This window comes from Mytilus galloprovincialis, chromosome 12 (assembly GCF_965363235.1).
Source record: "Mytilus galloprovincialis chromosome 12, xbMytGall1.hap1.1, whole genome shotgun sequence".
Lineage (NCBI taxonomy): Eukaryota > Metazoa > Mollusca > Bivalvia > Mytilida > Mytilidae > Mytilus > Mytilus galloprovincialis.
In genome coordinates, this window is record NC_134849.1 from 28,280,446 (window position 1) to 28,293,799 (window position 13,354).

At 39.4% G+C, this 13,354-nt stretch overlaps 1 protein-coding gene across 1 annotated transcript in view; it reads left to right on the forward strand.

The window, feature by feature from the left end:
* LOC143055307 (zinc metalloproteinase dpy-31-like) overlaps window positions 1–13,354 on the forward strand; it is a 69,314-nt gene that overhangs the window by 38,166 nt on the left and 17,794 nt on the right. Inside the window, exon 15 of the mRNA XM_076228445.1 lies at window positions 5–130. Coding sequence (XP_076084560.1) covers window positions 5–130 — 126 coding nt within the window. The remainder of the gene's footprint in view (window positions 1–4; window positions 131–13,354) is intronic.

Here is a 13,354-nt window from a genome sequence, read left to right on the forward strand (position 1 = left end):
TCAGTGGAAAATCAATAGAAGTAGAAACGAGAAGCTGTAATAAAAATCCATGTACTCAAGTCAAGTTTGGAACTCGAACCATATCAAAAGTGGTTGTGTGTAATCCCATTACATTACAAAAATGTACAGTGTAAGTATATTAACCTGGCATTCCTTTCGAAAACTGTATAGTGATCTATAGTAGAAAAACTATGGGGTATGGGGTATCCATCCATTAGACAAAAAAGTAAAGGAACAGTGGTTTTATTGCTGTTATTCATCTCAAATTCACAGTGAGGTCTTTCAACACAGAGAAAAAAAAACATTCACCTCATTCCAAGTTTAAGACAAAATATCTGTAATGGAAGACAAAGCTGTATAATCACTCTGCTGGTTTCCTTTTTCATTGTAAAGTTGAATACCTATAATATTAACATTAATGAAAGAAACATAACTCTAAGTTGTATTTTAAAAACAACTGTCGTACACTATTGACTTTAATTCCCCATGCGTGTTCTTGTTGTGTGTGAATTGTATCAATGATAACTGTATATCTTTTGTGTTTCGAGGTATGAATTGAATGTTGGAAAATATTGTTTTCTAGTGATAAAATTTACGTTCTTTTCTTTACCGTACACTATAATTACGAAAACAAAAACTCAAATATGTTAAAAGTGAAAACCAAATAATGTCGTTCTTTCTATCTAAATACCATACATGACATATATTAAGAATACTAAATCTCAAATTAAAATAACCAAATTATTTTCTAAGGATATTTGATGCACTAAAATTAAAATATATAATCTTATTTGTTCTGTTTTGTGAAGTATATGATTTTAACTGTTCTGTTTAAAAAGAAAATAATTGATTGTTCCTAGGTATTTGAATATTTATGTGCAACTAAATCCAAACCTAAATCCTATTAGATATGGAAGGTAACACCTTGCATTTTATTATCTTAAGCTTGTTATAATGGAAAATTGTGCAATTTATTCTCCATGTCAGCTAGAATTATTTATTTAATCTTCGACCTTAATGTCATAAGTGTTTTTCACTGCGATGATTCTGTCAGCAATTCATACCATATCCGAGGGTCTGAATTGCAGGTGTGTGTATGGGGAGGGAGGGTGTCCTTTTATTATGTATTTTTAGATCACCTGGCCCGAAGGGCCACGTGAGCTTTTCCCATCACTTGGCGTCCGGCGTCCGTCGTCGTCGTCGTCCGTCGTCGTCCTGCGTTAACTTTTACAAAAATCTTCTCCTCTGAAACTACGGGGCCAAATTAAACCAAACTTGGCCACAATCATCATTGGGGTATCTAGTTTAAAAAATGTGTCCGGTGACCCGGCCAACCAACCAAAATGGCCGCCATGGCTAAAAATAGAACATAGGGTAAAATGCAGTTTTTGGCTTATAACTCAAAAACCAAAGCATTTAGAGCAAATCTGACATGGGGTAAAATTGTTTATCAGGTCAAGATCTATCTGCCCGAAATTTTCAGATGAATCGGATAACTCGTTGTTGGGTTCGTGCCCCTGAATTGGTAATTTTAAGGAAATTTTACTGTTTTTGGTTATTATCTTGAAAATTATTATAGATAGAAATAAACTGTAAACAGCAATAATGTTCAGCAAAGTAAGATTTACAAATAAGTCAACATGACCGAAATGGTCAGTTGACCCATATAGGAGTTATTGCCCTTTATAGTCAATTTTTAACCATTTTTCGTAAATCTTAGTAATCTTTTACAAAAATCTTCTCCTCTGAAACTACTGGGCCAAATTTATCCAAACTTGGCCACAATTATCTTTGGAGTATCTAGTTTAAAAAATGTGTCCGGTGACCCGGCCAACCAACAAGGATGGCCGCCACGGCTAAAAATAGAACATAGGGGTAAAATGCAGTTTTTGGCTTATAACTTAAAAACCAAAGCATTTAGAGCAAATCTGACATGGGTAAAATTGTTTATCAGGTCAAGATCTATCTACCCTGAAATTTTCAGATGAATCTGACAACCTGTTGTTGGGTTACTGCCCCTGAATTGGTAATTTTAAGGAAATTTTGCTGTTTTTGGTTATTATCTTGTATATTATTATAGATAGAGATAAACTGTAAACAGCCATTATGTTCAGCAAAGTAAGATTTACAAATAAGTCAATATGACCAAAATGGTCAGTTGACTCCTTTAGGTGTTATTGCCCTTTATAGTCAATTTTTAACCATTTTTCGTAAATCTTAGTAATCTTTTACAAAAATCTTCTCCTCTGAAACTACTGAGCCAAATTAATCCAAACTTATCCACAATCATCTTTGGGGTATCTAGTTTAAAAAATGTGTCCGATGACCCAGCCATCCAGCCAAGATGGCCGCCATGGCTAAAAATAGAACATAGGGGTAAAATGCAGTTTTTGGCTTATAACTCAAAAACCAAAGCGTTTAGAGCAAATCTGACAAGGGGCTAAATTGTTTATCAGGTCAAGATCTATCTGCCCTGAAATTTTCAGATAAATCGGACAACCCGTTGTTGGGTTCCTGCCCCTGAATTGGTAATTTTAAGGAAATTTTACTGTTTTTGGTTATTATCTTGAAAATTATTATAGATAGAAATAAACTGTAAACAGCAATAATGTTCAGCAAAGTAAGATTTACAAATAAGTCAACATGACCGAAATGGTCAGTTGACCCATATAGGAGTTATTGCCCTTTATAGTCAATGTTTAACCATTTTTCGTAAATCTTAGTAATCTTTTACAAAAATCTTCTCCTCTGAAACTACTGGGCCAAATTAATCCAAACTTATCCACAATCATCTTTGGGGTATCTAGTTTAAAAAATGTGTCCGGTGACCGGGCCATCCAACCAAGATGGCCGCCATGGCTAAAAATAGAACATAGGGGTAAAATGCAGTTTTTGGCTTATAACTCAAAAATCAAAGCGTTTAGAGCAAATCTGACATGGGGTTAAATTGTTTATCAGGTCAAAATCTATCTGCCCCGAAATTTTCAGATGAATCGGACAACCGGTTGTTGGGTTGCTGCCCCTGAATTGGTAATTTTAAGGAAATTTTGCTGTTTTTGGTTATTGTCTTGAATATTATTATAGATAGGGATAAACTGTAAAAAGCAATAATGTTCAGCAAAGTAAGATTTACAAATAAGTCAACATGACCGAAATGGTCAATTGACCCCTAAGGAGTTATTGTCCTTTATAGTCAATTTTCAACAATTTTTATAAAATTTGTAAATTTTTACTAACATTTTCCACTGAAACTACTGGGCCAAGTTCATTATAGATAGAGATAATTGTAAGCAGCAAGGATGTTCAGTAAAGTAAAATGTACAAACACATCACCATCACCAAAATACAATTTTGTCATGAATCCATCTGCTTCTTTTGTTTAATAGTCACATAGACCAAGGTGAGCGACACAGGCTCTTTAGAGCCTCTAGTTTACTTTTTATGCCTACTATAATTTGTATACTGTGCGCCCATTACTTTTGTTCTTTGTTCTTTATAATTTTGTCTTTCATTATTCTCTATACTTTATTTTTTTTTTACATTTTTCTGTTATCTGTATATTTTTTTCGTATTATTCTCTATAAACCCCAATCCACCTTCCACCTTCATATCCGGCATTAAGTATCCTATAAGCAAATCGAATAAACATAAATGTATATTTTATTATTGAGAAACGTCAAGTGTAAAAACGCATTACAGATGGCTCATAATTTGTTACCGCCAGATTCGTATTTCTTTTGGCCGTAAATGTTGCGTCTTTTCTTTAAATTGGATAAGAAAAGGGCTCTATTTGTCCATTGTGCACTATGGCGGAAATAAACCAGACTCAAGCTAGCGACCAATTCTAGCGACCAATCAAGCTAGCGACCAATTCTATCGACCACTTAAGTTAACACTGAGCATAAACACATAACAGAACCATTTCGAGATATGTCTGAAAATAACAAAATGACATTATACTACAACGTTCTACTAATATTTAATACATGAGGTATCGCTATTGATAGAAAAAATACATACTAAATATACTTTGAAAAGGAAACATTGCAAACTTTAGGAAACACCTATTAATTTTGTTTCAATTTTATTTTGGATTCCAACAAAAAAACATGAGTAGCGTGCTTGCTTGCTGGAGGCTAATATTCTAAATCAGTTATTCAGTTTTTGAAGACTTTATATTACATGGTATTATACATTTATTTCAAATCGAGATTTTTGTTTTAACTAGATATACTGTTTCCAGATTAGATATTTAAAAAGAAAAACCTTTATGGTCCAAATACCTCATATGGTCCAGCCCGTTGATAATAAAACGAATATAATACTAATATGGTCCTATCATACGCGTACGGTCAGACCATATGAGTATACGCATATGGTCATGACCGCACGCATATGGTCCAAATATTGATATGGTTCGGAACATATTCGTAAGTATTGTAAAACAGAATAAAAAAAATTAAGTACAGCCGTTCAAATGTCAACTTACGGTGAGATAAATAAAATGTTTAAGTGAACAAGGAACTAGAAAAATATCGACTTTCAGGTTTGAGGGGAGTGGTTCTCGAAACAGTATAATGGGTATAGTCCAAGGCACTTCAGATAATACTGAAAGCAGTAAAACAAATAAAAATATAATAAGAAAGAAAAAAGAAAATTTATTCAATGCAACATTCATCATCAAGTCAAAACATTTAAACTACGTTCAGCCAGATGCATTTTTTAAAATCTTTAATATTTATATACAACAGATTTATTACATATTACTCAAAAATATCACAAGAATGTTTTAAATATAATGACATATATAATCAACACGAAAATTAGAAAATAAATGTTATGAATCCTTCGGTTGTTCTTTAAAAAGTGTTGCTCAAAAATATTTCTCATACATCTTGCATCACACAAGTATTCATACAGAATAGTTATATAATGTTTTATACTGTATAAGGTCAACTTTACTGTTTAACCTCTTAAGTAAATTCCTTCTGTGAAGATACAACTTTTTTTTTCCAAGTTTCCACCTTTATTCAGACATTATGTAGCATGTTATCAATAAAGTGTCCGATAAAGACAAAATAGTAATAAGTTGTCTAACAGATAACATTTATACATTATTCCTTATTCAATACATTCTTTTTAGATAAATTATTCGTATTTTTTTTATCAATTACACAATGCAATGTCAAGAAATTTTTTTGATTTAATGACAAAAACTAATGTTGTGTGAATATTCTTTCTTATCTTCTCAAATGTAATCAGATTAAGTTTTAAATATAGCTCGTTGAATTTGGGTATCAACTTGTTTTTATGTTACCTTTATTCAATCATTCAACATATATACATTAATAAATCAATTATTATATATTACAACAAATGGAAGTTTTTAACGACCTTGACTGGCTATACAGCCCTTGCACGGTCAGTTTATATTACACATGAAGATACATTTCTAATATTATTATTTCAAGTATTGAAAAAATGGTAAGCAAAAGTAAATAACATTACAAAATTATAACAAACGTCAAATAAAAAAGGATCTGGAATGTCAGTCATGTTCAATTATTGAATATCAATTAGAATGAATAAAATGAAAATATAATATGATATAAGCAAATAAAAAACAGTCGAAAATAATTGATAACTGAAAAGGGAAACAATCTAGTCCTATTACATTAATTTTTATAATAAATTACGATATCGCCCCGATCAAAGTAGTATATCAAACAAAATAGTTACTATGCATATTTAAGTATAATATTTACTAGTAGTTCATTTTGGTATCAAATGAAAGCGTATTCACTTAGGATCACTAAAGACCCGTGTTGAATAATAATCAGAAAAAAATTAATAAAAAACAGGGCATATTCCCCCCGTTGTAGAGTTGGCTTAGTACCTGTTTTTATTCTGGAATTTCTGGGGAACCAGAAGACATCAATACACAGTTAGGATTTTGGTTTCGCATTTTGGCCCCTGTGGATTTTTTTATATATGAAACTTGTTGTGCAATAAAATTCATTTTCAGACAGCTGACTACTAATTTAGCCTTCAAAGATAGTTTATAAAAACATCAATGTTCTTTTTACATGTTTAATAGGCTATTTTCTGTTTGACTTTCCGTATTTTCATAGCTATACCAGCCATAGGTCCAGAAATTAATGTAATATTTCTAGTGCACTTTCCCACCCGGGCATTTTCATGAATAAAAGGGTCTGGGACAAGCTTTCAATCCCACTAGGTGTGGGTAAAAACTTTGCCGTAGGGAACTGTACAGAAAGAGTGTAAACATGAGCCCATACCCATTACTGTATAGGTACCTCAGACTTTGGATGGACAGTGAAGTCTTCAGGTGCACTTTCCCACCCTGGAATTGATACGAGTTGAAGATATGGATAAAATCTATCGATCTAACCACCTGCGGTCAAAAACTTTGCCGTAGGGGGGTAGCAGTAAAGCCACTGCTGCCACCACCCGTAATGGACAAAAATGAGAAATTGGGTATGGGGTTGTCAGCTTCTGGTGCACTTTCCCACCCGGGCATTTTCATGAATAAAAGGGTCTGGGACAAGCTTTCAATCCCACTAGGTGTGGGTAAAAACTTTGCCGTAGGGAACTGTACAGAAAGAGTGTAAACATGAGCCCATACCCATTACTGTATAGGTACCTCAGACTTTGGATAGACAGTGAAGTCTTCAGGTGCACTTTCCCACCCTGGAATTGATACGAGTTGAAGATATGGATAAAATCTATCGATCTAACCACCTGCGGTCAAAAACTTTGCCGTAGGGGGGTAGCAGTAAAGCCACTGCTGCCACCACCCGTAATGGACAAAAATGAGAAATTGGGTATGGGGTTGTCAGCTTCTGGTGCACTTTCCCACCCGGGCATTTTCATGAATAAAAGGGTCTGGGACAAGCTTTCAATCCCACTAGGTGTGGGTAAAAACTTTGCCGTAGGGAACTGTACAGAAAGAGTGTAAACATGAGCCCATACCCATTACTGTATAGGTACCTCAGACTTTGGATGGACAGTGAAGTCTTCAGGTGCACTTTCCCACCCTGGAATTGATACGAGTTGAAGATATGGATAAAATCTATCGATCTAACCACCTGCGGTCAAAAACTTTGCCGTAGGGGGGTAGCAGTAAAGCCACTGCTGCCACCACCCGTAATGGACAAAAATGAGAAATTGGGTATGGGGTTGTCAGCTTCTGGTGCACTTTCCCACCCGGGCATTTTCATGAATAAAAGGGTCTGGGACAAGCTTTCAATCCCACTAGGTGTGGGTAAAAACTTTGCCGTAGGGAACTGTACAGAAAGAGTGTAAACATGAGCCCATACCCATTACTGTATAGGTACCTCAGACTTTGGATGGACAGTGAAGTCTTCAGGTGCACTTTCCCACCCTGGAATTGATACGAGTTGAAGATATGGATAAAATCTATCGATCTAACCACCTGCGGTCAAAAACTTTGCCGTAGGGGGGTAGCAGTAAAGCCACTGCTGCCACCACCCGTAATGGACAAAAATGAGAAATTGGGTATGGGGTTGTCAGCTTCTGGTGCACTTTCCCACCCGGGCATTTTCATGAATAAAAGGGTCTGGGACAAGCTTTCAATCCCACTAGGTGTGGGTAAAAACTTTGCCGTAGGGAACTGTACAGAAAGAGTGTAAACATGAGCCCATACCCATTACTGTATAGGTACCTCAGACTTTGGATGGACAGTGAAGTCTTCAGGTGCACTTTCCCACCCTGGAATTGATACGAGTTGAAGATATGGATAAAATCTATCGATCTAACCACCTGCGGTCAAAAACTTTGCCGTAGGGGGGTAGCAGTAAAGCCACTGCTGCCACCACCCGTAATGGACAAAAATGAGAAATTGGGTATGGGGTTGTCAGCTTCTGGTGCACTTTCCCACCCGGGCATTTTCATGAATAAAAGGGTCTGGGACAAGCTTTCAATCCCACTAGGTGTGGGTAAAAACTTTGCCGTAGGGAACTGTACAGAAAGAGTGTAAACATGAGCCCATACCCATTACTGTATAGGTACCTCAGACTTTGGATGGACAGTGAAGTCTTCAGGTGCACTTTCCCACCCTGGAATTGATACGAGTTGAAGATATGGATAAAATCTATCGATCTAACCACCTGCGGTCAAAAACTTTGCCGTAGGGGGGTAGCAGTAAAGCCACTGCTGCCACCACCCGTAATGGACAAAAATGAGAAATTGGGTATGGGGTTGTCAGCTTCTGGTGCACTTTCCCACCCGGGCATTTTCATGAATAAAAGGGTCTGGGACAAGCTTTCAATCCCACTAGGTGTGGGTAAAAACTTTGCCGTAGGGAACTGTACAGAAAGAGTGTAAACATGAGCCCATACCCATTACTGTATAGGTACCTCAGACTTTGGATGGACAGTGAAGTCTTCAGGTGCACTTTCCCACCCTGGAATTGATACGAGTTGAAGATATGGATAAAATCTATCGATCTAACCACCTGCGGTCAAAAACTTTGCCGTAGGGGGGTAGCAGTAAAGCCACTGCTGCCACCACCCGTAATGGACAAAAATGAGAAATTGGGTATGGGGTTGTCAGCTTCTGGTGCACTTTCCCACCCGGGCATTTTCATGAATAAAAGGGTCTGGGACAAGCTTTCAATCCCACTAGGTGTGGGTAAAAACTTTGCCGTAGGGAACTGTACAGAAAGAGTGTAAACATGAGCCCATACCCATTACTGTATAGGTACCTCAGACTTTGGATGGACAGTGAAGTCTTCAGGTGCACTTTCCCACCCTGGAATTGATACGAGTTGAAGATATGGATAAAATCTATCGATCTAACCACCTGCGGTCAAAAACTTTGCCGTAGGGGGGTAGCAGTAAAGCCACTGCTGCCACCACCCGTAATGGACAAAAATGAGAAATTGGGTATGGGGTTGTCAGCTTCTGGTGCACTTTCCCACCCGGGCATTTTCATGAATAAAAGGGTCTGGGACAAGCTTTCAATCCCACTAGGTGTGGGTAAAAACTTTGCCGTAGGGAACTGTACAGAAAGAGTGTAAACATGAGCCCATACCCATTACTGTATAGGTACCTCAGACTTTGGATGGACAGTGAAGTCTTCAGGTGCACTTTCCCACCCTGGAATTGATACGAGTTGAAGATATGGATAAAATCTATCGATCTAACCACCTGCGGTCAAAAACTTTGCCGTAGGGGGGTAGCAGTAAAGCCACTGCTGCCACCACCCGTAATGGACAAAAATGAGAAATTGGGTATGGGGTTGTCAGCTTCTGGTGCACTTTCCCACCCGGGCATTTTCATGAATAAAAGGGTCTGGGACAAGCTTTCAATCCCACTAGGTGTGGGTAAAAACTTTGCCGTAGGGAACTGTACAGAAAGAGTGTAAACATGAGCCCATACCCATTACTGTATAGGTACCTCAGACTTTGGATGGACAGTGAAGTCTTCAGGTGCACTTTCCCACCCTGGAATTGATACGAGTTGAAGATATGGATAAAATCTATCGATCTAACCACCTGCGGTCAAAAACTTTGCCGTAGGGGGGTAGCAGTAAAGCCACTGCTGCCACCACCCGTAATGGACAAAAATGAGAAATTGGGTATGGGGTTGTCAGCTTCTGGTGCACTTTCCCACCCGGGCATTTTCATGAATAAAAGGGTCTGGGACAAGCTTTCAATCCCACTAGGTGTGGGTAAAAACTTTGCCGTAGGGAACTGTACAGAAAGAGTGTAAACATGAGCCCATACCCATTACTGTATAGGTACCTCAGACTTTGGATGGACAGTGAAGTCTTCAGGTGCACTTTCCCACCCTGGAATTGATACGAGTTGAAGATATGGATAAAATCTATCGATCTAACCACCTGCGGTCAAAAACTTTGCCGTAGGGGGGTAGCAGTAAAGCCACTGCTGCCACCACCCGTAATGGACAAAAATGAGAAATTGGGTATGGGGTTGTCAGCTTCTGGTGCACTTTCCCACCCGGGCTTTTTCATGAATAAAAGGGTCTGGGACAAGCTTTCAATCCCACTAGGTGTGGGTAAAAACTTTGCCGTAGGGAACTGTACAGAAAGAGTGTAAACATGAGCCCATACCCATTACTGTATAGGTACCTCAGACTTTGGATGGACAGTGAAGTCTTCAGGTGCACTTTCCCACCCTGGAATTGATACGAGTTGAAGATATGGATAAAATCTATCGATCTAACCACCTGCGGTCAAAAACTTTGCCGTAGGGGGGTAGCAGTAAAGCCACTGCTGCCACCACCCGTAATGGACAAAAATGAGAAATTGGGTATGGGGTTGTCAGCTTCTGGTGCACTTTCCCACCCGGGCATTTTCATGAATAAAAGGGTCTGGGACAAGCTTTCAATCCCACTAGGTGTGGGTAAAAACTTTGCCGTAGGGAACTGTACAGAAAGAGTGTAAACATGAGCCCATACCCATTACTGTATAGGTACCTCAGACTTTGGATGGACAGTGAAGTCTTCAGGTGCACTTTCCCACCCTGGAATTGATACGAGTTGAAGATATGGATAAAATCTATCGATCTAACCACCTGCGGTCAAAAACTTTGCCGTAGGGGGGTAGCAGTAAAGCCACTGCTGCCACCACCCGTAATGGACAAAAATGAGAAATTGGGTATGGGGTTGTCAGCTTCTGGTGCACTTTCCCACCCGGGCATTTTCATGAATAAAAGGGTCTGGGACAAGCTTTCAATCCCACTAGGTGTGGGTAAAAACTTTGCCGTAGGGAACTGTACAGAAAGAGTGTAAACATGAGCCCATACCCATTACTGTATAGGTACCTCAGACTTTGGATGGACAGTGAAGTCTTCAGGTGCACTTTCCCACCCTGGAATTGATACGAGTTGAAGATATGGATAAAATCTATCGATCTAACCACCTGCGGTCAAAAACTTTGCCGTAGGGGGGTAGCAGTAAAGCCACTGCTGCCACCACCCGTAATGGACAAAAATGAGAAATTGGGTATGGGGTTGTCAGCTTCTGGTGCACTTTCCCACCCAGGGATTGATACGAGTTGAAGATATGGATAATAGCTTTCAATCTAACTACCTGCGGTATCAATCGTATCAATCCCTGGGTGGGAAAGTGCACCTGAAGACTTCACTGGCCATCCAAAGTCTGAGGTACCTATACAGTTATGGGTATGGGCTCATTTTTCAGTCTTTCTGTACAGTTCCCTACGGCAAAGTTTTTTCCCACACCTAGTGGGATTAAAAGCTTGTCCCAGACCCCTTTATTCATGAAAATCCCCAGGTGGGAAAGTGCACCGGAAGCTGACAACAACATACTCAATTTCTCATTTTGGTCCATTATGGGTGGTGGCAGCAGTCGCTTTACTCCCATCCCCCTACGGCAAAGTTCTTTACCGCAGGTAGTTAGATTGAAAGCTAGTATCCATATCTTCAACTCGTATCAATCCCTGGGTGGGAAAGTGCACCTGAAGACTTCACTGGCCATCCAAAGTCTGAGGTACCTATACAGTTATGGGTATAGGCTCATTTTTCAGTCTTTCTGTACAGTTCCCTACGGCAAAGTTTTTTTCCCACACCTAGTGGGATTAAAAGCTTGTCCCAGACCCTTTTATTCATGAAAATCCCCAGGTGGGAAAGTGCACCGGAAGCTGACAACAACATACTCAATTTCTCATTTTGGTCCATTATGGGTGGTGGCAGCAGTCGCTTTACTCCCATCCCCCTACGGCAAAGTTCTTTACCGCAGGTAGTTAGATTGAAAGCTATTATCCATATCTTCAACTCGTATCAATCCCTGGGTGGGAAAGTGCACCTGAAGACTTCACTGGCCATCCAAAGTCTGAGGTACCTATACAGTTATGGGTATGGGCTCATTTTTCAGTCTTTCTGTACAGTTCCCTACGGCAAAGTTTTTTCCCACACCTAGTGGGATTAAAAGCTTGTCCCAGACCCTTTTATTCATGAAAATCCCCAGGTGGGAAAGTGCACCGGAAGCTGACAACAACATACTCAATTTCTCATTTTGGTCCATTATGGGTGGTGGCAGCAGTCGCTTTACTCCCATCCCCCTACGGCAAAGTTCTTTACCGCAGGTAGTTAGATTGAAAGCTATTATCCATATCTTCAACTCGTATCAATCCATGGGTGGGAAAGTGCACCTGAAGACTTCACTGGCCATCCAAAGTCTGAGGTACCTATACAGTTATGGGTATGGGCTCATTTTTCAGTCTTTCTGTACAGTTCCCTACGGCAAAGTTTTTTCCCACACCTAGTGGGATTAAAAGCTTGTCCCAGACCCTTTTATTCATGAAAATCCCCAGGTGGGAAAGTGCACCGGAAGCTGACAACAACATACTCAATTTCTCATTTTGGTCCATTATGGGTGGTGGCAGCAGTCGCTTTACTCCCATCCCCCTACGGCAAAGTTCTTTACCGCAGGTAGTTAGATTGAAAGCTAGTATCCATATCTTCAACTCGTATCAATCCCTGGGTGGGAAAGTGCACCTGAAGACTTCACTGGCCATCCAAAGTCTGAGGTACCTATACAGTTATGGGTATAGGCTCATTTTTCAGTCTTTCTGTACAGTTCCCTACGGCAAAGTTTTTTTCCCACACCTAGTGGGATTAAAAGCTTGTCCCAGACCCTTTTATTCATGAAAATCCCCAGGTGGGAAAGTGCACCGGAAGCTGACAACAACATACTCAATTTCTCATTTTGGTCCATTATGGGTGGTGGCAGCAGTCGCTTTACTCCCATCCCCCTACGGCAAAGTTCTTTACCGCAGGTAGTTAGATTGAAAGCTATTATCCATATCTTCAACTCGTATCAATCCCTGGGTGGGAAAGTGCACCTGAAGACTTCACTGGCCATCCAAAGTCTGAGGTACCTATACAGTTATGGGTATGGGCTCATTTTTCAGTCTTTCTGTACAGTTCCCTACGGCAAAGTTTTTTCCCACACCTAGTGGGATTAAAAGCTTGTCCCAGACCCTTTTATTCATGAAAATCCCCAGGTGGGAAAGTGCACCGGAAGCTGACAACAACATACTCAATTTCTCATTTTGGTCCATTATGGGTGGTGGCAGCAGTCGCTTTACTCCCATCCCCCTACGGCAAAGTTCTTTACCGCAGGTAGTTAGATTGAAAGCTATTATCCATATCTTCAACTCGTATCAATCCATGGGTGGGAAAGTGCACCTGAAGACTTCACTGGCCATCCAAAGTCTGAGGTACCTATACAGTTATGGGTATGGGCTCATTTTTCAGTCTTTCTGTACAGTTCCCTACGGCAAAGTTTTTTCCCACACCTAGTGGGATTAAAAGCTTGTCCCAGAC